The 25,464-nt window shown below is 48.6% G+C and overlaps 1 protein-coding gene across 1 annotated transcript; it reads left to right on the forward strand.

Annotated features, from left to right (window-relative positions):
- Window positions 1-5,745: 5,745 nt before the first annotated feature.
- On the forward strand, window positions 5,746-9,704 carry GAL3ST3 (galactose-3-O-sulfotransferase 3). The gene is made up of 2 exons (XM_045892546.2): window positions 5,746-5,870; window positions 7,743-9,704. Exons 1-2 carry the CDS (start codon window positions 5,746-5,748, stop codon window positions 8,911-8,913), a joined length of 1,296 nt encoding a protein of 431 aa, XP_045748502.1. The 3' UTR covers window positions 8,914-9,704.
- Window positions 9,705-25,464: the final 15,760 nt, after the last annotated feature.

Consider the following 25,464-nt stretch of genomic DNA (forward strand, 5'->3'; position numbering starts at 1 on the left):
CCCTCGTCCCCACCAGCCTACTGGCGGAGTCGACGCTGCCTCCCTTGCCCCACCACCACCACCAGCAGCCGCCTGTGCGCCTGAGGGAGGGATGAGCAGATGCCCCCTGCCTGTCCAGCTTCCACCTCTCCCTATCCTGACCCGTCAATTCCGTGTCTCTCCCCACCTCCGCCACTAGCTCTGAGATCCCCTTCCCATTCCAGCCCTGCCCTCTCACTGACAGGCTCACTGCGCGCGCGCGCGCGCGCGCGTGTGTGTGTGTGTGTGTGATGTGAGAGAGCTGGTAGAGTCTCATTTTCCCCACACACCCACACCCTTCCTATCTTCTTTACAGCATGCTCCATTTCACTGACTGCCTCCCAAAGAGAAGTAGCTGAGAGCAGGGGAAAAAACAATGGGGTGCCAGGTTTAGGAGAAACAGAAAAGGACTGTGCCAGGAAGGTTGCTCACAATCTAGCCCTAGCTAGGAAATTCTCTTTCCTCCTGCCCAAGACTGGATCCTTCCTCTTTCCATCACCACCACCATCCCAGGCTCCAGATACTCCCAAAGGAGTGGCCAAACCCAGAAAGGACAGAAGAAATAACAGTGGTGCTCTCCCCTCTAGCTTGTCAGCACACACAGGAAGAACCATTCCTGACCCAAAGGAAGCACCTTTCTGCTCCCTGTAACTGGAGAGCTGCTGGCAGGGCATCTGAGGCTGCAGGGCCATAGGCATGTGTATGTGCTGGGGAAGGTGATAGGGGTTGCTGAGGCAAGATAAACTAAAGTCTGATGGGTGAGGAGGTAATGTAGCTAGGGCCAGAAAGGGACAAGTGCGGCCTCATCATAAGAGCCCTGGGACCCAGGCAGGGCAGGACCTCCCATTGTGCAGAGGGGAAACAGGGGCAGAGAGAAGTTGACATTCCCAAGAGGCGAAACTGGGACCACAAGCAGTTCTCCTGACTCCAAGTCCCCATTCCATTCTACCTCTTAACAAGGATCCTCACACAATAGCTACCTGTGTGGGGCTAGAATGGAATCCAATCCCCTCCAGTCCTGGTTTGGGCGGCTGTCCCAGCTCCTTGCCATACTAGGCCAAAAGGGGAGGAGAAAGCAGGGGTCCGTGAGAACCAATGAACTACATGTGGGGCTGTTGGTGTCTGGCATTATTTTGGGAGGTACTGCTACCCAGCTCCCAGGGGGTAGGAGCTAAGGCCTAAGAAGGCAGAAAATTCAGGACCACCCCCCCCAACACACACACACAGACACAACTCCATGGGAGTTTACACAGAGCCTTCCCATGTATCATCTCTGCAGTCTTGAGCAGCTCCAAGAACAGCTCGCTATTGGAGAGCTGAAAGTATCCAGGCCCAGGGAATTGGCTCTTGATGCTCGGACTTAAGTTCAACAAGGGTTGAACTTGGGTTCTCTGATTCCCAATACAAAGTGCTAAAGCTCTGGTCAGGAGTGAGTGGGTCTGGAGTCCAGCTGGAGAGTAGGAGTGGGTCAGCAGCAGGGGCTGGAAGGAAAGGGTCCCCAGGAGTGCGAGGGCAGATGGGACCAGACCTCAGGCTGGAGCTGTGCTTCTCTACTGGAGGTGGACAGAGGAGGAGAGGAGGGAGGAAGCATGTGGGTGCTTGTAGAGGTACCTGTGTCTCTAACTCCCCCAGGACCCACCAGCCCAAGGTTGGCCTGTGGAGCCCGGAATGCCCAGCAATGCCAGAGTATCCAGATACCTTCTGGGCCTCAGTTTCCCCTTCCGTGGAGTGAGAGCAAGGAGCTGACAACATTGGTGTCCAGTCTCTGCAAGGTTGCCAGACGATGCCCGCATCCGAAGACGCCACCCGGAGATTGTCCCTGGGCAGCCCGAGAGTCAGAGCTGCCCCCTCCCCTTCCCCTCCCCCTCCACGGCACTGCTGCCGGGCCCCCGCCCCCGCCCCGCCTCCGGTGTGCGATGGGGGGCGGGCGGCGGGCAGAGCGGAGAGGATCGGAGCCGCCACCTGATCCCATCCAGGCGCGGAGAGGCTAGCGAACCGGCACTCGGCGCTCAGGGCCCCCGGCGCCCTCCGATCCGCATTGGATTTCGGGACAAGGGTTGGGAGATAGCGGCGACCACCCCCCACCCGGGTCGGAGGCAGAGCCCGCCGCGTGAGTACTGACTGCAGTGGCCTGCCTGGGGCTGGGGGACGGAGGTGGACCGGACCGGGACTGAGATCGGAGATCGAGGGTGGGCGAGAGAGTGTCGTGGGGGCCTAGTGCCTGGAGAGCATTGGCGGGGGGGGGGGGGGGGGACACGACGTTCTGCCCCCTGGAGAGCGAGGGAGGCCCGGGGTGAGAGGGGGAATCTGGCTTATCCCCTATGGTGAGCAGATCTTGGTGACGGGATCTCTAGGGTAGGTGGGGATGAAATTGAAGGAATGGGGGCTGGAGGGGCAGTAGTGATGGAGAGAGGAGGATGAAGGGAATTCGGAGACAGGGATGACGTGGGGGTGGATGGCAGGGAGAGGGGGCTGGGGGGACCTGGCAGCAGGCTGGGAGGAAAAAGGAAGAAAAAGAGAGAGGTGGAAAGATACATGATCTCCTACGCCACTTACTTGCAACCCCCTGAGCCCTTGGCCCCTTCCTTTCTAGTGCCCTGGGCAGTTTCCCTCCCTACTCATTGGGCTGTGCCATCCTCAAGTAAGGATGGAGTCTCCAGGTCATCCAATGGTCAGGTCCGGTGGTCCAGGCCAGGACACCCTCCTCCTCTAAAAGCACCTATATTGGCCCTAGGGCTGGGATGGAGAGAGAAAAGGGCTCATTTGGGAGTGGGTGGGTGTCCAGGCCAGTTTTCAAAGCTCTGGCTAGCTAGACCATTTTTTTTCTTTGGTTCCCTGGAGAAAGGAAAGCAATTTGCAAAACCAGGCAGCAGCCTGAGGTAAATTGTTCTGACTAAAATTAGCACTGATATTCTGATGAGGCTGGGCATCCTGACCTGTCTGGGACAGCTGAGGAAAACTCTCTCCATGGAGAAGAGACAGGGGAAGCAGGGGAGTAGTTTGAAGCATGCGATCGGCCAGAGCCGGGGGGCCAGGAGACCACCACCCACCCCACGGCATCCTAGAGATGACAGAGGTTAAATCCAGCCCCAGCCAGCCCCGTTCCCCAGATGCCAGTGCTCGGACTCCAGCTCCAGAGGAGCCATCATGGAGAGAACTTGCCAAGGGAAGGGAGGCCTCCTCCAGTGTCCAAGCAGCACCCTCTCGCAAGACCTGGAATGTTTAGCCTGGCTGAGTGCCCACCCAGAGGAGACAAGGTTACTGTTTTCAAATACCTGAAGGTCTGTCATGGAGAAAAATGACCCGTGTGGTCTAGGAGTGCAGCACTAGCAATCGTGTGGAGTGGAAGATGCAAGGGGACAAGCTGAGGAGGGCACTAACGGCGGCAGGCTGATCCCAGCTGTGCCAGACACAACTTTTGAACAGCTTGAGGCTGCTCAGAAATGGACCAGGCTGTACCTGAAGGTGGTGAGCATCCCGTCACTGGTGGTGGCCAAGCAGAAACTGGTGCCCACCTCTGAGGGCTGGTGTCCAGGGAGTTCTTGTGCTGATGATTCCCTATTCCAAGGGGGCCTCAGACTGGAGTCTGGCTGGTCGGGTCCCCAGAGCTAAGACATGGAGGGGAGTGGGATGGAGAGGACCACCAAGCACTGTCGTCCTTCTCTATGCAGCCTGGTTGAAGCATTCTCCAAGCAAATTCTCCCAGTGTAGCTCCCTCCAGGCTTGACCTCCTTGGGTGACCCAGAGTCCACTGAAAATAGGGTAGTTTTAGCGAGTTTAGCACAGATGAGAATAGGTTGCCCCCCCCCCACTCTGCCCCCTTGAAAACTCCCATCTTGTCACCAAATCCTCAAGGCAGGATGAGTGGCAGAGGCCACAGGCTCTGACTTCCTCTTGTAGGCTTCCTTGCTCAGGCAAAGCCAGCCCTTCTCTGCCCCTATCAATTCTTGAAAACACAGCAGGGCCTTAGGCTTTCTCTGCTATGCCCTTGGTTAACCCTCTGTGGCTGTACCCTTTACCTCCCTCGGCTCCAGGCAGATTAAGTCTGTCTGCAGGCTGGTGGAGGAAACCAGGTGATGGGGCCTGGAGAGAAAGGAAAGGCATAAGCAGGACATCTTTCTACCCAAACAGGTTTAAATGTAATCCAGGATTAACGAGGGGCCAGGGGAGGTAGCGGTAAAGAAGAGGGACTGGAAACCAAGCTTCAAGCCCCAGGGGAAAGTGATGGTCAAAAGTTTTTACATTACCTCATCCCTCCTGGGACCCAGGTGTCCTAGTTCCAAGTATGTGCAAATGCCCACAGGGTTCCAGGCTCCCTCTCCCCTTTCAAGACATGTGTATGTGAGGCTGAAGCTGAACCCAGACCTGGAGACTGAGGCCTCTGAGACAGGGACCCTACAACAGTGGGGAGACAGGCATTGCTGCTGAAACTGACTTTCCATAGCACTGCCAAAGGCCAGGCTGCCCTTGAGCCAAGGCATTCACATGGGGACAGGTGACTGGCCGGAAAGCAGGCCCTTCTTGTGCCTCTCACTCCTGCCACTCACCTGGGATGGAAGCCCACCTTCTCCCGGAGAATCTCCGCAGAACAACAAGCAGGAGCACCTCTGTATTCACCACACCCCCACCCCTCTGCCAGGCTGCCATGTCCCCGCCTTGGCCAGGCACCTCTCACTGCAGAGTCAGCTGATGGGGCAGCCAGGGTTTCAGGTGTCTGGGGATGAAATCCAGATAGGGTTCTGATTTCAAGTCCTTCCTTTCTTTCCCTCATGGATTTATTGGTCTTGGGCCCCCAGGGCAGGTGCCCAGCTAGGAAGGCTCAGGGCTCAGAAGCATGCAGAACTGCCAGAGTCCAGAGCAGGGATGGGGAAACCAGTTCTCTGTGGAAGCAGCACACATAACGTCTAGGGGGATGGGCTTTGAAACCAGAAAGAGCAGGTCTGAATCCTGATTCTGCCAACAGCTGTGTGACCACAGGACAAGTAGCGCCATCCCTAGAGCCTCAGTCTCCTTGTCTGCAAAATGGGGAATAATACCTATGTTAGGGTGTGGTGGGCATTAAATGAAATTAAGTATGTAATAGTATATTACGTGTTGTAAGCCTGCAGTATTGATCCCTTGCCCAAGTCAAGAGACTCAAGAAGCTATAGGTCTGGTTAGTGGTTTCTGAGGAGCTCAGTCTCTGGGGAGTCAAGACCAACTCTTGGCTGAAGCAGTCAGGCAAGGAGTCCTGGAGGAGGGATACCTTGAACTGAAACTTCTGTGCTTTAAGCCAAGCCCTGGTGCTAAGGTAAGTCTACTGGGGAGACAGATACAAATGACCACAAGACAAAGACTAATTAAGGGTCAGGGAGAGAAGCCAAGACAGGGCTCAAGGGAGGAGTAGCTACAGCTTGAAGGGCTGGCCACACCCCAGAGCCTGTAATTCCACCCATGACTAAGTTATCTGGAGCCGTGTGGAGATAGGGTCTTGGTAATGGGAGGTAGGAATCCGATCTTCTCTGGCTTCTCTGCTCACCCCACCATTTGGAGCTCTCCTTTGCAGCAGTCCTGCTGGGGCCCACAGCCCATCTCCTCTGCCTGCTGCAAACCTGTTTGCCTCCTCCTTCTGCCAGGCCTCTCAGGAATACTGGCCCTGCTACCAGAGCCCCAGGAGCCCCCATGAGTGTCGGCGAAGGGAGTCCTGGATAGCGAGGCCCCGGCTGGTCCAGGGGTGGGTACCACATCATGCCACCCATCCTCCAGCACGTGCAGCAGGCCACCAAGATGATGAGCCGAAGGAAAATCCTGCTGCTGGTGCTAGGGTGCAGCACCTTAAGCCTCCTCATCCACCAGGGGGCACAGCTCAGCTGGTAAGGGGGCAGGGCCTCAGTGTGGGGGCGGGACCCAGGCGAGTTGCATTCTTGCTGCGTTGGCAACAGAACTGGGAGCTCTCCTTCCCATTCCTTCTATCTGCCAGGAGAGTCTGTCTTCTGCTGGGTTTTGCTCCTTCCCCCTATTCTTAAAAGTGCTTTCTATACATTCTCTTTAGATCCACACAACCTCCCTGGGCAGGGACTGGTCTTCACTGAAAGGTTGCTTGAAGGCACAGAGTTAGTCAGTGGCTAAACTGGGATTCTAATCCAGTCCAAGTCCTTCCCACGGCATTCTGAGTGCCTCCCCCAAAGGACTGCAAACTTCTCATTGCTTCTGCTGTGCTAGGCAAATGCCCTCACTTCTCTGAGCCTGTTTCCTCATCTATAGAATGGGAATGATGGTATGTGTGACCCAGTCAGCCATCCTGATACAGGATACCATGTGACAACTAATAGGAGCCCTTGCCCTACTCCCGGCTATGTGAACCCAACAAATCCCTGCACCCTTCAGGACCTCAGCTTCCCATTTCCTACATTATCTGCCCATGAGAATGGTGTGAATGGGCTCAGTTCTCCTTGTCGGAGGATTTGCTGGTCTTTAGGAGGGGCATCTGGGTAGATATAACCCTGAGCCCAAACCAGCCACAGATAGAAAATCTCAGTGGTGGTCTCAAAGGTGCTTAGAGTAGTCCTCATTACATGATGCTTAGGACAGAAAAGAAATGAGAGTAACTCAAAGTCTGAAGGGAATTTACAGGTCATCTGTAATCCCCAACACCTTTGTTTCAGGAACAAGGAAACAGAAATGAAAGCTTCATGAAGGCTAGGAGTATTCTCTGCTTTTTATACTAGCAAAATTCTTGAGCCTAGAACAGTGCCTGGCACATAATAGATGCTCAAAAAAAATTTGTTGACTGAACGAACGAAGCTCCAGGGAACTTAACAGAATCGTATAACAAATAGATTGCCTCAAAGCCCATGCCACTCATCGACAAGATGAGGAGCCAGAGAAAGAGGAAAAATGAGAAAGAAGACAGAGAACAAGAGAATATGGTGACTTTATCTGAGTTGCCAGAAAACGTAAATGATTCTTCTCCTGGTCTTCAGTTTCTATAGGTGTAGAGTAGACTTTCTCAAGGATCTCCAAGGGCCTCTGTCCTTATAATAGTTATCTATTTCTGTGTGGCCAAATTACCTCAAAACTTAGCACGTGAACACATCAAACATTTATTATCTTGCTTCTGTGGGTCAGGCATCCATGTGTGGCTTAGCTGGGTACCTCTGGCTCAAGGTCACAGGGAGTTGCAATCAAGCTGGCTGCTGAAGATGCAGTCTCATCTGAAGGTCTGACTGGAAGTGCTCCCCTTCCACGCTCATTCATGTGGTTGCTGGCAGCATTCAGTTCTTCAAGCAGGCAGACAGACTGAGGGCCCAGTACCTCCTGGACTGTTGCCACCTGGTACTTCCCCATAAGGGCTGCTCACAGTATGGCAGCTTGCTTCTCCCTGCCTGAGTTATCCTAGAGAGAGAGGGAGAGAGACCAAGATAGAAGCCATAGTCTTTTTATAATGTAATCTCAAGAGTGACATCCCCTCGTTTCTCCCTATTCTATTCCCTAACGGCATCAATAAGTCCTGCTGATACTCACGGGGAGGGAAATACACGAGAGAGTGAATACCCAGAGGCCTGCAGGGATCACTGGGGGTCCTCTTAGAGGCTGCCTGCCATACCCCTCTACGGGTCCATGGGTATAGCCAGGATGGGCCGTTCTGTGCCCGTCTTACCGTCCACGGGGAGGGGCAGGGGTCGAGACGCACCCCTCTCACACTTCCTTCCCCCTGCAAACTGCCCCCACCCCGGACTTGGCAGGTACCCCAAGCTGTTTCCTCTGAGCTGCCCGCCTCTGCGGGACTCACCGCCCCGCCCCAAGCACATGACTGTGGCCTTCCTGAAGACGCACAAGACTGCAGGCACCACCGTCCAGAACATCCTGTTCCGCTTCGCCGAGCGCCACAACCTGACGGTGGCCCTGCCGCACCCGAGCTGCGAGCACCAGTTCTGCTACCCCCGCAACTTCTCGGCACACTTCGTGCACCCAGCCACGCGGCCACCACACATGCTAGCCAGCCACCTGCGCTTCGACCGCGCGGAACTCGAGCGCCTCATGCCGCCCGGCACCGTCTATGTCACCATCCTGCGCGAGCCGGCCGCCATGTTCGAGTCGCTCTTCAGCTACTACAACCAGTACTGCCCGGCCTTTCGGCGCGTGCCCAACGCGTCGCTCGAGGCCTTCCTGCGCGCGCCCGAGGCCTACTACCGCGCCGGGGAGCACTTCGCCATGTTCGCGCACAACACGCTGGCCTACGACCTGGGCGGCGACAACGAGCGCAGCCCGCGCGACGACGCCGCCTACCTGGCGGGCCTCATCCGCCAGGTGGAGGAGGTCTTCTCGCTCGTCATGATCGCCGAATACTTCGACGAGTCGCTGGTGCTGCTGCGGCGCCTGCTGGCCTGGGACCTGGACGACGTGCTCTACGCCAAGCTCAACGCGCGCGCCGCCAGCTCGCGCCTCGCCGCCATCCCCGCGGCGCTGGCGCGGGCCGCGCGCGCCTGGAACGCGCTCGACGCGGGCCTCTACGACCACTTCAACGCCACGTTCTGGCGCCGCGTGGCGAGCGCCGGCCGCGCCTGCGTGGAGCGCGAGGCGCGTGAGCTGCGCGAGGCCCGGGAGCGCCTGCTGCGGCGCTGCTTCGGCGAGGAGCCCGTGCTGCGGCCCGCCGCGCAGATCCGCACCAAGCAGCTGCAGCCGTGGCAGCCCAGCCGCAAGGTGGACATCATGGGCTACGACCTGCCCAGCGGCGGCGCCGGGCCAGCCACCGAGGCCTGCCTCAAGCTGGCCATGCCCGAGGTGCAGTACTCGAGCTACCTGCTGCGCAAGCAAAAGCGCCGGGGCGGCGTGCGGGCCCGGCCTGAACCGGTCCTGGACAATCCTCCGCCCCGGCCCATCCGGGCGCTGCCCCGCGGCCCCCAGGGCCACTGAGCTCTGAAGTGTCTGGGTCCTACCCTGCCCACCGGGAGTCCTGCCTGGGAACTGCCCCAGCTCCCACCTCGTCAGGGCCCCTTCTGCTCAGTTCTTGGGCCCGCATCTCCCAATCTGAGCCTGCCTCCCTAGGGTGAGTTGAACCCCGCCTTCGTGGAGGGTGCTGATAGGCCCGATCAAGCCCCGGGCCACCCTTGTCTCCTTCCTGACTGGTTGGTGACCTTAACAAGAGGTCTGAGGCCTGTCCGGAACTGCCCACCCTGCCTTTTTCTGTGGGTTGAGCCACCCACCTGTCTTTTCCAAGTGGGTGAGCCCAGGCCTCACGCAGAAGGGGGCTGAGCCCTGGGAAAGGCTGCTTTGCCTGTCAGCTTCCCCGGGGCTCTTGCTCTTCCTCCCAGGGGTCAGAGACCTCCACACCGTCTGTCTTCCAGGTTCCACCCTCCCCACAGACCTAAGCTGCTCCCAGACTCCCAGAACCAAGAGTTCTTGGGTTGGGCTTTTTGTTTGGTTGGTTTTTCTTTTCTTTTTTTTTTTTAATAAAATATCTTTAAAAGGCACAGGTTGTATGTCAGTCATTGAAAGCCAGATTTCCCATGTTTGAGGATGAGGTGGACACCCAAAAATAGCAGCTGTGACTGTCACCGTGAGGAAGAGGGCCCAGGCTCAATCAGGCTCTTCCACCACCCTTCCCAGAGGCTCGCAACCCTCATCAACCCCCCCTTGACTGACTGGGCTCACCGACGCAGACTGGCCACCTCAGCTCCACTATTTTCCTTTGAGAAAAGCTAAATCATGCCTTTTTATTCAATTCAGCCCCACTTACTGAGCATCATCTCTAACTTGGGGACGTAGGTAAGCAAGGCAGATAAGGCTCATGGGGCTGTGGGGAACACAGGGAGACATTGGAACTGGAGCAGGACCTATAAACTGAAGGAAGGACCAGAGCCGTTATATATTATATTTATATATATATATATATATATATATATATATATATATATATATATATATATATATATATATATATATATATAACAACCATTCAGGCTGAGCAGAGGTTGGATGGAGGATCATACCCAGTAAGGAGGTGTTCAAATCCCCTTCCCCCTTCTGAGTCACCAACTTCACCACTGGCCCTCCCCACAAGGAGAAGACATCCCGACACAGATGAGGACCATTCCCTGACCCCAGCGTCCCTGAGCACAGCAGGACATCCAACAGTTACAAATGAAACTCCCTTAAGACCAGCAGAGAAGGGGCGCCTGGGTGGCTCAGTCGTTAAGCGTCTGCCTTCGGCTCAGGTCATGCTCCCAGGGTCCTTGGATCGAGCCCCACATCGGGCTCTCTGCTCGGCGGGAAGCCTGCTTCTCCCTCTCCCACTCCCCCCGCTTGTGTTCCTGCTCTCGCTATCTCTCTCTCTCTGTCAAATAAATAAATAAAATCTTAAAAAAAAAAAAAAAAAAAAAAGACCACCAGAGAATCAGGACTGTTTCTGTTACTTTCCTCAGAGCTATTTTGACATATCTGGACAAGTAATAAAAATAATAGCTAACATGGTCTGCTGTGTGCCAGCCACTGTTTAAGGGCTTTACACACATTAACTTACGAGATGGGCACCATCGAGGGGTGATGGAATTGAAACTTGGAGAGATTAAGTGACACTCGGGGTCCCACAGCTAGGACTTGAATCCAGACTGTGTAGCTTCAGAGTCTGTGCTCCCTAAGTGCCATCACACTGCCATTTGAATAAAGACGTTCCCGTGCCCTAGGCTAGGCGGACTCCCGGGACTTTCCCCAAAAAATGTAAAGTGAAGAAACCAAGACATTGCTATCAGCTCCTCTTTATTTTATTTTTCACAGAGACAATCCTTCACCTGTTTGGATGATAGAGATTTCAATGGTTAGTCGACAGTTTGGATGACAGTCTCTGGGCTTGAAAAGAGGCTATTTTTATAGCACCCCACTTTGTACCAGTAGAGCTCTGGAAAAGGCAAAAGGCAATAATTAGAGACGCACAAAGTCATAATTAGGTTTCTGGTGTTAAGCAGCAATAAAGAATTGTACTAGACTCAAAGTCGTCTATCCAAAGAAAAGCATGCTCTGGCCCCCTGGCCAACAGGTGTCTGTCTGCCATTGCCCTCCTCCGGCCCTAGCCTCTGGTCATACCTTTGCCAAGAATATCCTTCACCTTGTCCTGGGTTCTCCTGGAAAACTCAGAATTGCCTTTAAGATCTGCCTTGATAGACCTCTCCTGCCTTCCCAGCCCCTAAGGCTGGTGGGCCTTCTTTTATAAACTTTGCCCCACTTCAGCAGAGAGCACAATTCTGGACTCAGAAAAATCTGGATTCAAGAATTAACTGGAATCATCTGGAATCATCAGGCCCTGGGAGAGGGTTTCTCTTCAGAAGCAAAGGCAGACCCTAAGTAGGCACCAAATCAAATATTAGCCTTCGGTGACTAAGCAAGGAGGGGAGGTGGGCTCCGGGACTCCTTGGTCCAAACACCTGCAGCTTCAGCTACAGGAAAACAGGTTCCAGCTTCTGGGTCCCCAGTGCCTTGCAAAGAGGCTTCTTCCAACACCCATGTGGTGCTGTCCACTCTGTGCCCACTCTACTCGTTTCCAGAGCTGGCAGTGGGTGGAATGTGGTCACTCCCTCAAAGAGCTCACAATAAAGTCTGGGACAGATGTGGAAGCAGTTACCTGGGTGACAATGACTTAATGGAAGCAATTACTTGCCTCCGTGCTTTGGAGTTCAAACCATGACTCTGCCACCTACTGGGTACATGATCCTGGTCTTAGCCTTTGAGCCTCACTTTCCTCACCTATGAAAATGAACCATTCCTAAAACAAACAAACAAACAAACAAACAAACAAACAAAACAACAAAAAAAGTTAACCATTTCTGTCCTGAGCTTTGTGAACAGTATTTGAGATAAAGCACTTGGCACAGTGCCCAGCACGTGGAAATGTTCCCTAAGTAGCAGGTCTGGTGTCATCAGGGCTCCTCCAGGACAGACACCCTTTGTGTTGTAGGCGTTACAAGTTGGCACATCTATTCCGTGGGTTTACCGGCAGATAGAAGAAAGCATTTTGAGGTAAGAGTGCTTTTTTCTACCTTGCTCAAAGGCACTGTATGGGCAAGCAGCAGCCTTGATGGTTATGATTATAGAAAGATGGGCAAAGTGGCTCCTGGGCCATCTGGAGAAGCTCCCTGGGGAAGGGATGTCCCAGCTGAGAACTGGGACAGAGGAGAGTGCTCCAGACAGAGAGACCCATGCATGCGCCGCAGGTGAGAAAGCTGGGACCTCTGCGAGCCAGGGAGTGCTGGGCTACCCAGATGGGGAAAACACATCAGCACCAGCTAAGAAAGACCTTGAATGTCCCGCTTGGAAGTTCGGATCATCCTATGTGGGACGCTGGAGTGAATGGAATGGCTATGATGACCGTCAGGGAAGGCCGGGCTGTCCCCACAGCAGAGGGGTCATGATCTCTCACCATCTGCAGCCCCTTCCTGGCTGACACAGCAACACACCAGGTGGGGACCTCTGTTGTAGATGAAGAGGAGTCACTGAAGCAGGCCGGGGAAGGGTCTCCAGTTGCAAATGCTACTGGGAGAAGGCACAAGGATAAGAACAGTGACACCAGCTGATGTCTCCTGAGCACTTACGATGGGCTGGTGCCTTTCTCTGTGCCTGTGTATTTTCACTCACTTGATTCTTCCACCACCCCTGTGAAGGCGGTATTATTCTTTATCCCCCTTTCACAGAAGAGGAAACTGAGGTACAAAAAGGTGTGGTGCCCAGGCTCACCGGGCTGGGAGAGGCTGAGCCAGGACAGAACCCAGAGTGCTCAGACTTACAAGCCCCAGTCCCTGTCATTGGAATCTATTGTCCCACCCCATCAAACTCAGGAGTCCGAGTAGGCTCTGTTAAAGAGCCTGCTTACAGAAGCCTCCAGAGAGTAGGGTTGAGTGGGAGAGAGGAGTAGAGAGCCCACACACTCTGCATGCCTGAGGTGAAGCTGGCGATCCACCAACATGATTGGGCAGCTTCTCAGGCTGTGCCAGGGGAGTGAAGAGGGACGCAGGGCAGGAGCCCCTGAGGAGCAGGGCAGCCCCTGGGGGCATCCAGCTGAGGGGAAGTAAGGGAGAAGGGGAGGCAATGAGGGGAGGTGAGAGTGGCAGCCCCTTTCTCAATCTCAGAGACCTGAGATTAGCTCCTCGGACCCAGAAGGGCTGCAGGAATCTGAGGGCCCTGGCTAACCATGCCCTTTCCTCTCCAAAAGATCCCCCTGCACCCTCCCGTGGGCAGAGGACAGGACAGGACTCTCCACTCCCATACAAATCTAGTAGGATTTTCACAACACTCAGGCAACAGGGAAGCAGGACTCAGCCTAATACCCCATTACAGATGGGAAGGCTGAGTCCCACAGAGGGGATGTGGCTTCCAGCGTGGCCAAGAGCCAGGGCAGAGACAGGAGTGGGGACCCTCCCATGAGCTGGAGCCACAAGAGGCAGGATCCTGGGTCCTCTATCCCAACTTTGTTTCCAACCTAGAGCTCCCCTCCTGGGCGTTCCCCAGACTCATCAAACCCATTATGTTCAAAACCAGACATCTCACCTTTTGCTCAAACCAGCTTCTCCGGTACACTCAGTTTCAGGGACTGGCAACCCATTCAAGCAGATGCTCAAGCCCAACCTTGGTGTCTCCTTAACGCCTCCCTCACCCTTTTCCCAGCAACACCTGTCACCATATCCTATAGATTCTGACTCCTGAATAGATGGCATCTACCCAAATCTCCTTCCCTACAAAACCTGTGTTGGTCCAAGCCATCAGTTTCTCTATGGTTACTTCAACGACCATACTTAACTTACCTACTTACCTCGGACTCCCCATGGCAAACACAGTCTCCTCTCTGTATCCAGAGTGATCCTTCTTAAAGCAGCCTGATCTTATCATTCCCTTGTTTGAAACACTGTCCTCCGCTTACCAGCCCACAAGACCTGGCCTAGTCTGATCCCCGCCCTCCAAAACAACTTTTCAGCTACATCTCCCATTGCTTCTCTACCCCCATTATGTTCCAGCCACACTGGATTTTACACACCATTCCCTGAATGCAATGGTATGCCAAGACTGGCTCTTACTGGCTCTTGAAAGCTGAATTTTGCCAGCCAGTTGTTGAACACAAGACAATTATATTAAAAATTAATATTAAATTACTAAATTCTATAGACTTATCAAATAAAGTATATTACGAGCAAAGTTAATCAATACTGACAACTCGTTACTTTCCAATTAGTTTACTAGATTTTACTATTGTTTATGCTCTTAAGGTTATTTATGTCTATTCTATCTGCCTGGTGGAAATCCTGTAGAATGATGTGCTACTTCCTGCACATTTTTCCCAAATGTTACATTAGTAGCATGAAATCAACCAGGGTGGGAATAATTATACCACAAATCAACAAACACTATAAATCAAATCGATTTATTGTTTTGTTGATCATCCAGATCAGGGTTCAACAAACTACAAGCCAAATCTGGCCCACCACCTGATTTTGTAAACAAAGTTTTATTGGAACACAGCTACATTCATTCATTCACTTATTATTCTGTGGCTGGTTTTGCACAACAATAGCAGAGTTGAGTGGTGCCTATAGGCCTATATGGCCCCCAAAGTCTAAGACGTCTACTCCTTTGTCCTTCATGGAAACAGTTTGTTACTCGTTAACAAAAACCAAAATATACAGCCAATATTCACATCAGAGCTATACATGAAGAGATTAACATTTACATTAAACATTTACCAGCACACCGTTGCCTAAAGCTGGGCCCATTCATACCTCCATTCTTTGCACATGATCTTCCTTTTGCCCACAATGCCTTTTCTCTTTTGATCCACCTGGAGAGTTCCTACCCATTTTTTAATGTGTCGCTTTTCCAGGCTCCTGTATCGGTTAGCAATGTGCTGTGTAACAAATCACCTCAAAACATAAAGGCTTTAAAAGACTTATTCTCGGGCACCTGGGTGGCTCAGATGGTTAAGTGTCTGCCTTCGGCTCAGGTCATGATCTCAGAGTCCTGGGATCGAGTCCCGCATCGGGCTCCCTGCTCCTTGGGAGCCTGCTTCTCCCTCTGCCTCTCTCTCTCTGTCTCTCATGAATAAATAAATAAAATCTTTAAAAAAAAATCTAAAAAAAAAAAGACTTATTCTCATCAGATTATTGGTCATCTGGTGGTTCCGCTGATCTGGGCTGGGCTCGATTGATCTCAGCTGTGTTCTCACAGTCCATGGTCAGCTGGCATGGTGGCTGGGATCTGGCTAGTCCAGGATGGCCTCACCCAAGATGACTCAGCTGTGTTCTATATGGTCTCTCTTATCTTTAGCAGATGAGCCTGGGCTTGTTCTCATTGCCCAAGTGTGGGTTCAAGAGTGCAAGGGGAAACAGGCAAACTCTCTTGAGGCTTTCAAGAGACGCTCCATCACTTCTGCCACATTTTATTGGCCAAAGTAAGTCACAAGACCAGTCCAGAGTCAAGAGGCAGGGAAATACATGCTGCAGAGTTCCAATATCAGGGGCCTTATGGATAGAAGGAGGGGGCTATTTTTACATTCAATCTATCACACTACCTTCTCCTCTTTCCTCAAGCAAAGGAGCTGCTCTTGATTCTATGTTCACACAGCACCGCTGAGAAGCAAAACAAAACAAAACAAAACCTGTCATAAGCACTTTGTGAAGATAAGGACTCTACAGAGACATTGATTTATTTACCTTTGGTCACAAAGGGACAAGAGACATGGACTGAACTCTAAGTTTCTTCTAACAAAGAAAATGGCAGTTTGTGTATCTTTTGAAGTTACTCTTTAAAAGTTACTTTTAAAAGTGATACTTTTAAAGTATCAGCCAGGATTTGATCAGAGAAACAAAATTACCAGGAGCGGTTATATGCGCTAAAGATGTGTTGCAGGGGTAAGACTCTACATAATTGTGAGAGCTGATTATGGAAGACTGTTGTCTTTTTTCTGGTGCTGGAGCCTGCCTGGACAGCAGGCAGGCAGTCGAGATGACAACAAGGTGGGGGAAATATGAATCAACTGGCACTTATGAGGGTGAGCTAGACCTTACAAGATAAACCGGAACCCACATCAGTCCCTCTCTGCACATAAGCCTCCAACGTTGATGATGCAGGTGACCTACAGGAGAAACAGGCACTCTGTCAGGAAGCCAAACACGCACCAGAACAGAAGTGACAGAAGTTGAAGGAGGATCTGGCATAAGCTGGAGGAGCTGTAGACCCACCTGCTGCCCCATGCCAACAAGGCGAGTCCCCAAATAAGGGTCATTGTGAATGAGTTACAACTATGTCTGGTGCCCCCAGACCAACCTTCCTAGTGGAAAAAGGAAGGTTTTCCCAGTCAGGTTGTATGTTTTCCATACAATTCCTGTTTCAATTCTACACTTTCCAAATCTTGCACAAAATGTCACTTGTGGCCCACACTAAGTCAGGACTAAGCAGGGAAGAGAAGTCTGAGGAATACAGTTCCAGCTTCACTAAAATGACACTGTGAAAATTCACTGTAGTTTCAGATGTTAATTTGATTATTACCCATGGAGACCAATTAGCACTGGAGGCCTTTAGAGATCAAAGGCCACATTCCTAAGGCCCTCAGATTTGTGCTGTAGTCCTTTCTCCCATTCCAGAATTTATTGTGATATTAATGCTCAGTAGCTGGCAGAATCTCCCGTTGGTTTCCTGCTGCTCTGCTGTGGGCTATTATGGTAAAAAAAAAAAAAAAAAAAAAAAGATGGGGAGCAAGTAAAAACCCCTGGAATTGTCTTCCCAGTTATAAGTTATAAACCAAAAACAATACCAAAACTCTGGAGAAAGTGCAGAGGTTAATGCCACCATTAGGGATTTGAGAGAGGCATATTCTCTTACAACTTACCTGTTTGACAGTGGAAAAGCAAACTTAATGATGTGGCAATGCCCATCACAGCTACAATTCTAGATTTGATATCCTGATTGCAGAAAATCAATATAAATGCCAGCAACTGGCCTATGGCTGTTGAATTAGTAAATGCTTTCTTACATTCCCAGGAGTATGGGAAATTACAGTTTCAGTTTACATAGCAGGGATAACAGTATCTTGTTGTATCAGTATCTGTTGCAACAGTATCTTACTGTCTTGACCCTGGCTTATGCCATTCTCCTGCAAACTGCAAGGTCCAGAGGGACTTTAACAGTCTTGAAAACACAGAGAACACCATGCTGATATACTCAACCATTGCCGTTATGCTAACTGGGTGCTGTGAGTAGGAAAGAGCCAACACCTTGGTGCCTTAGACATATGTGTGCCAGAGATGAACCCTGTGGAAGTTCAAGGACCTGACACATCAGGAGAATGTGTAAGGGTACAGAGGTCTGGGGAAATGTTGGCTATCTCTTCTAAAGTGAGAGACAAGTTGCTGATCCTTACACCATACATCATGCAGAAAGAGGAGCAATGTCTGATATGCCTTTTGGATTTGGGAGCCCACATATATCCTACCTGGGCAGCTGCTTTGACTCATTTACCAGGTAAACTGTACATCTGACAATGTTATGTTTGGATCTAAAAAAGGCTCTTCAAAAGCCCAGGCTGTGAGGCAAGCTACCCTACCTTTATGGGCATTATGCCTAGTAGGTCCAGGTGCCCAAGTTAGGTGTCAGCCAAAGATGCCAGGCGGAGCCTCTGGCAAGCCCCAATAGGAGCATCACAGCTAAGACCCTTGGAATTTGGGCCATGCTATCCACTGCTAATGACTATTCTATATTCTAAAAAGCAGCCTCTGGCTTGCTACTGGGACTTAGTAAAGATTGAATGCCTGATTTATGGAACACCAAGTGATTATTGAACCCAAATGTTCCACAGGTTTTATCGGACCCGAAGAATCACAAAACTGGATTTTCACAGTTGCATCTCATTAGAAATTGAAGCAGTATATGAGGCGTCTGGGTGGCTCAGTCAGTTAAGCATCTGCTCAGTTGGTTAAGCATCTGCCTTCAGCTCAGGTAGTGATCTCCAGATCCTGGGATCAAGCCCTGCATCGGACTCCCGGCTCAGCAGTGAGTCTGCTTCTCCTTCTGCCTGCCGCTCCCTCTGCTTGCGTTCTCTCTCTCAAATAAATAAATAATTTAAAAAATCTTAAAAAAGAAAAAAGAAATTGAGGTGGTATATATGATACTGGGCCCAAGCAGATCCAGAAGGCACAAATAAACTGCATGAGCAGGTGGTTTAGACTCCCATCTGCTCTTACTGCTTCACTTCCTTTCCCTCGGTTTACACTCAAAGTCTTCAAAGAGATGAGGAGAAAGTACAAACCTGCTTTACGAGAGGCTCTGCACAGTAGGCCAGCGACATCCAGAAGTGGACACCTGCTGCATGACAACACCATTCACAGGTAGCCCTGAAAGGCAGTGGTGAAGGAAAATCCTCCCAATGGGCCGAACGCTGGGCAATGCAGATGTTATCCACTTTGCGTGAAAGGAAAAAGAGCCTAAGGTGCAGATGTATATGAACTCATGAGCAATATCTGTTGGGCTGGCCACTTGCAGAGACTTGGAAAGAACACAGAACTTGATCACATGATGGGTCCAAGAGACAGGTCTATGGATGGCTTCTTAAAATGCTCACAGAATGGGAAGATATTTGTGTCCCACGTCAATTCCTATTAGAAGGCAATCAGTGGGGGAGTCCTCACCAATTAGATAAGATGACCCATCCTGTAGAGTCAGTCAGCCTCTTTCCCCAACCAACTTGCTTTCCCAACGGACCATGTACAGAGTGAAAAGCCGCCAGATTTCTATACTTGACAGGAGATTTCTGTGCTCTTTGTCCCAGTTTTTGCAGGTTTTTTAAAAAAAATTTACTGTGGTAAGATATACGTAACAAAATTTACCATTTAAACCATTTTTTAAGTGCACGATTTAGGGGCATCAAGCGCACTCACAATGTTGTGTAACTATCACCACTATTCACCTGCAGAACTTTTTCATCTTCCTAAACTGAAACTCTCCCCATTTAGCAACAACTCCTCATTATCCCCTCCCCACAGCCCCTGATAACCACTATTCAAACTTCTGTCTCTGAATTTGCCTATTCCAAGTAACTCATTTAAGTGGAAGTGTACAATATCTGTTCTTTTGTGTCTGGCTTATTTCATTTAGCTCAACGTCTCCTGGGTTCATCCACGTTGTAGCAGGTGTTTCCTTCCTCTTTAAGGCTGAGTACCATTCCATCATATGTACATGTCACACTTTGTTTAGCCACCCAGCTGTCCATGCGCATTTGTGTTGTTTCCACCTTTGGCTGTTGTGAATAATGCTGCTGTGAACATGGGTGTACAGATATCTGCTCAAGTCCCTGCTCTCAATTCTTTTGGTACATACACAGAAGTAGAATTCTGGATTTTATCACACAGTTTTTTAAAACATTCTCAAGGAAACCAGTCTGGGTTTAATAAAGTGAACCATTGGGCGCCTGGGTGGCTCAGTTGGTTAAGCGTCTGCCTTCGGCTCAGGTCATGATCCTGGAGTCCTGGGATCGAGTCCCGGGAGCCTGCTTCTCCCTCTGACCCTCCTCCCTCTCATGCTCTCTGTCTCTCATTCTCTCTCTCAAATAAATAAATAAAGTCTTTAAAAAATTTTTTAAAAAAAGAAAACATTATGTGTGTGACAACAACAAGTTTTTGCTTGTTGGATTTTGGTTGTTTTCTGTTTGGTTTATTTTTTTTTAAGATTTTATTCATTTATTTGTCAGAGAGAGAGAGCGCAAGCAGGGAGAGGAGCAGAGGGAGAGGGAGAAGCAGGCTCAGCAGGGAGCCTGACTGGGGCTCGATCCCAGGACCCTGGGATCGTGACCTGAGACGAAGGCAGACGCTCAACTGACTGAGCCACCCAGGCGCCCCAAGAATCTGTTGTTTTTTAGTTCATTAACAAACAGCTTTTCAGCATCATGTGACATCATCAATACATCAACTTATTGCTCTGAGAATAGAACCTCTTTACTTCTTCATTTGGTATCACGCGCTACCATTTCACTCACTCTAATTTCACCTGCCAGCATTATTAGGTTCTCTTGTCTAGACAGTGAGTTCTGCCACCAAATAACTTGCTCTTTAAGCCTTTTTACCGAATGTGATCTTTAGAATAAAAGCCTTAATCAGTTTGTTTTGAAATACCAATTGATAACAATCAGCTCATCTACTTGTCAAATGGCAGTAAATTTGTAGTTAAGTTCTTTTCAATATTGCTGAAGCCATTGCTGCCTTTGTAAATTGTAATTCTTTACTACTAACCCTACCAGATTTGTCCTTGTCCTGAGCCCCAACTCTTTCATTTCATACCTCATAATGAAAAATCACCACATTGGACCATTAGACACATTTGTAAAACACAAATGCTAATAAGACATACAATAGAAGGGCATAATAAATAACTAAGCAAGAAACTTGCAAAAATATGACATCAAGCTATCATTCACTTCTAACCGGCATAATTCATGTTTTATAGTGTTTATGTCAACAGCAAAACAGCAGGGAAGCAGCTGAGTCACAACGTGTAAAAATTATTTATTTGGAAGGAAAATTTCCTCTGATTTTCCATCACACCAGGAAGTTTGTCTGCTCCCATCAGACAGTCATCGGTGCATAAGGGGAGTTTGGGGAAGGTCATTCAGTGGGGCGAGGCTGATGTCATCAGTCTTCACCTCCTCCTGTCTTGGCAACACGTATTCACAAATGATCAACCGACTTCCTGTGCTCACCTTAAAAACTGAGGAAAGACTCATGGATGAACACAGTTCCCCTGTGCAGTGCCAGACGGGGCTGAACAACCTCTAGTGGTTTCTGAGGCTGCTTGGTTACTGACCATCGCTGAAAGCCTGGGCATCACAGGGCACATGAAGTTAAAAAATAATGCTGCCTTTTTCTTTTATTTATTTATTTTTTTTATCACAATACAGAACCCCTGGCCTGGAAACATCTCGAGGCCAATTCTGTGGTTCTGCAGAACGCTGGTAGAAAACTCTGCCCTAGAATATTGATCCTATTTGCTTCTTATATCCACACTCTGGCCCATAGGAAGGGGGAAAATGGAGGTTCACATGCCCAACACTTTAAATCCAAGACTGGAAGGTTCTCACGTTGTCTCTGTCCTCTTTAGCCACACCTAGATGCAAAGTTTACTGGGAAATGTAATCTCTAATTGGGAGGCCATGTACCTAGGAAGATGAGGAGAATGGAGTTGGGGTACAACTAGCAGTCCTCCCCCAAACTCTTTACTCATCTGCTGTTGGCAACAGACACTGAGCTCCTGGAGGGCAGGGGCATGTCTCTCATTACTGGGAACCCGGCACCCAATGCCACTATGCACTTGGCTGTGTCCAAGCACTCAGCAAGCAGCTGTAGTCAAAGGAGTGACCTTGAGCTTCCAGAAGAGCTGCACTGGGCAGAATGAATTCGGGGCATGGGAACAGTTTTGCAGTGAATTTCAGCAGAAAGACAGGATAGCATGGTGGTTAAGGGGAAAGACTTTGGAGTTAGTACTGACTTTAAGTTCTTACTCATTGGGAACTCACTTATACTCTCTGAGCCATAGGACCTTCCTCTGTAAAATGTAATAATATCCATCATGTAGGATTATTGTGAAGATTAAATTTAAAGTACATAAAGTACGTCCTCAATAAATAATGTCTGATAGTTTTATGTTAGTAATAATGTTTGGAGTTAGTTAGACAGTTAAGTAGTCAGGGCCAGGGTCTCCAACAAGAAAATATGGAGTCAGGACAGCTAAAATAAAAATAGCACTATCATCCTGTTTTATAGCTTAGACAGGACCTTACTAACATTCTGCTTTGCAGCCTTTGCAGAAATGACTTCTGCAAAATGTCCTAAAATAAGACAATTGACCACAAAGCATTTGTCAATATCATGGGCAAGGGGCAGTTAAGACATAAGCCCCCAGGAGTCAGCAAAAAAAGACCATCAGCACAGAGACATTAACCTAATAGGTAGTCAGGTACGTGACCAAAGCCCTGATTTGGTACGACTCAGCACACACCGATTGCTTAAGATAGTTCTGCAAAAGAGCTCATAAAAACCCCTAAACTTAGAAACTCTGGGGGCAACCCTCTTGGGCCCCCTCCCTCTCCAGGAGCTTTATACTATCACTCAATAAACTTTGCTTTGCTGCCCACCACTCTTCGTCTGGTCTACCTCTTCACTCTTCGAAGCGGCGTGACCAAGAACCACGGGCACCAAAGGCAGAGAAATCCTGCAACACTAATCCAAGAGGGAGGTTTCCATCATTGTTAATGATAGAGAGAGTAATAATACCAATTAACACTTACTGTGCTTTATGTAACTGCACTTTTTTGATCCTATGAGATAGGTGTTACTATCTCTATTTTACAGAAGAAGCTGAGGCATAGGAATACTAAGCAACTAGCCCAAGGTCACATACCTACTTACGCTGAGCTAGGCAGTTTGAACCCCAGAGCCAACTGGTATCTAGGAAGGATTTCCGACCGGACCACGTGCCCTTTAAAGTTCTTTCCACCAAAAGGCTAAAGCAACTGCTGGGGCATATGATGTCACTCTGGACTTCTTTGTCCAGCTTTGCCAGTGGGGGTCACCTTAGGCCAACCCATATCCCCCCAACACTTTGTTTTAATTTAATTTTTTTCATCATGCTAAGGGTACTCTTTAATCCCCATCACCTATGTCACCCATCCCCCACCCACCTCCCCTCCGGTAACCATCAGTTTGTTCTCTATAGTTAAGAGTCTGTTTCTTGGGCACCTGGGTGGCTCAGTCAGTTAAGCAGGTCATGATCCTGGAGTCCTGGGATTGAGTCCCGCATAGGGGCTCCCTGCTCAGCAGGGAGTCTGCTTCTCCCTCTGGCCCTCCCCCCTCTCAGGTGCTCTCTCTCTCTCTCAAATAAATAAATAAAATCTTAAAAAAAAAAAAGAGTCTGTTTCTTGGTTTGTCTCTCTTTTTTTTCCTTTGCTCATTTGTTTTCTTTCTTTAATTCCACAGATGAGTGAGATCGTATGGTATTTGTCTTTCTCTGAAGGACTTATTTCACTTAGCATTATACTCTCTAGCTCTATCCATGTTGTTGCAAATGGCAAGATTTCATTCTTATGAATGAATAATATTCTATTATATATACCATATAATATTCCATTTTATATATACCACATATTCTTTATCCATTTGTCTATGAGTGGACACTTGGGCCGCTTCCACAGTTTGGCTATTGTAAATATTGTAAATAATGGTGCAATAAACAATGTGACATATATCCTTTTGAATTAGTGTTTTTGTATTTGGGGAGTAAATATCCAGTCATGTAATTGCTGGGTCTTAGGCTAGTTCTATTTTTAATTTCTTGAGAAACCTCCATACTGTTTTCCACAGTGGCTGCACCAGTTTGCATTCCCACCAACAGTGCAAGAGGGTTCTGTTTTCTCCACATCCTTACCAACACCTGTTATTTTTTATATTTTATATTTTTTATTTTATTTTATTCTGACAGGTGTAAGGCTTTGATTTGCATTTCCCTGATAATGAGTGATGTTGAGCATCATTTCATCTGTCTGTTGGCCATCTGTATGTCTTCTTTGGAGAAATGTCTGTGTCTTCTGCCCATTTTTTAATTGGATTATTTGTTTTTTGGGTGTTGAGTTGTAACAGTTCTTTATATATTATGGATACTAACCCTTTATCAGATGTAATTTGCAAACATCTTCTCCCCTTCAGTGGGTTGCTTTTTAATTTTGTTGTTTGTTTCCTTTGCTACGCAGAAATTTTTATTCTTTTTTTTTAAGATTTTATTTATTTATTTGAGAGAGAGAATGAGAGAGAGAGAGCACAAGAGGGGGGAGCGGGAGAGGGAGAAGCAGACTTCCCACTGAGCGGGGAGCCCGATGCGGGACTCGATCCTGGGACTCCAGGATCATGACCTGAGCCAAAGGCAGTCGCTTAACCAACTGAGCCACCCAGGTGCCCCCAGAAATTTTTATTCTGATGTAGTCCCAATAGTTTATTTTTACTTTTATTTATTTCCCCATGCCTTAGGAGACATATCGAGAAAAATATTGTTATGGCCGATGTCAGAGAAATTACTGACTGTGCTCTCTTCAAGGATTTTATGGTTTCAGGTCTCACATTTAGATCTTTAATTCATTTTGAGTTTATTTTTACGTATGGTGAAAGAAAGTGGTCCGGTCTCATTCTTTTGCATGTTGTCGTCCACTTTTCCCAACGCCATTCATTGAAAAGACTGTCTTTTTCCCATTGTATATTCATTCCTCCTTGGTCAAAGATTAATTGACCATATAACTGTGAGTTTATTTCTGGGTTTTCTATTCTATTCTATTTATCTATATCCATTTTTATGCCACTACCATAGTTTTAATAGTTTTAATTACTACTGCTTTGTAATATAACTTGAAATGTGGAATGTGATACCTTCAGTTTTGTTTTTCATTCTCAAGATTGCTTTGGCTATTTGGGGTCTTTTGTGGTTCCATACAAATATTAGGATCATTTGTTCTAGTTCTGTGAAAAATACTGTTGACATTTTGATAGGGATTGCATTAAATCTGTAGATTGCTGTAGGTAGTATAGACATTTTAACAATATTTATTCTTCTAACCCATGAGCATGGAATGTCTTTCCATTTCTTTGAATCATCTTGAATTTCTTTCATCAGCATTTTATAGTTTTCAGAGTACAGGTCTTTCACCTCTTTGGTTAAGCTTATGTCTAGATATTTTATTGTTTTCAGTGCAATTGTAAATGGGATTGTTTTCTTGATTTCACTTTCTGCTGCTTCATTATGAGTGTATAGGAACACAACAGATTTCTGTACATTGATTTTGTAACCTGTGACTTTACTGAACTCATCTATCAGTTCTAGTAATTTTTTGATGGAGTCTTTGGGGTTTTCTATATGTATTATCATGTCAACTGCAAATGGTGAGAGTATTACTTCTTCCTTTACCAACTTGGATGCCTTTTATTTCTTTTTGTTGTCTGATTGCTGTGGCTAGGACTTCTAGGACTATGTTGAATAAAAATGGTGAGAGTGGGCATCCTTGTCTTGTTCCAGACCTTAGAGGAAAAGTTCTCAGTTTTTCACCATTGAGTATGATGTTGGCTGTGGGTTTTTCATATAAGGCCTTTATTATGTTGAAGTATGTTCCCTCTAGACCTACTTTGCAGAAGGTTTTTATCATAAGTGGATGTTGGGCTTGTCAAATGCTTTTTCTGCATCTATTGAAATGATCATATGGTTTTAGATCCTTTCTCTTATTGATGTGACATGTCACATCGATTGTTTTGCAAATATTGAATTGAATCACCCTTGCATCCTGGGAATAAATCCCACTTGATTGCTGTGTATAGTTTTTAAAATATATTGTTGGATTTAGTTTACTAATATTGTGTTGAGGATATTTGCATCTATACTCATCAGAGATATTGGCCTGTGGTTGTTTTTTTT

Source organism: Mirounga angustirostris, unplaced genomic scaffold (genome assembly GCF_029215605.1).
Source record: "Mirounga angustirostris isolate CCGP_5_RB_7025 unplaced genomic scaffold, mMirAng1.0.hap1 SCAF_13, whole genome shotgun sequence".
Lineage (NCBI taxonomy): Eukaryota > Metazoa > Chordata > Mammalia > Carnivora > Phocidae > Mirounga > Mirounga angustirostris.

Excerpts from the sequence above, each read along its gene's own strand:
- GAL3ST3 (XM_045892546.2), top strand. The coding sequence starts at position 5,746 with ATGCCACCCATCCTCCAGCACGTGCAGCAGGCCACCAAGATGATGAGC. Across the intron at positions 5,871-7,742 it reads CAGGGGGCACAGCTCAGCTG|GTACCCCAAGCTGTTTCCTC; the intron begins GTAAGGGGGCAG and ends CGGACTTGGCAG.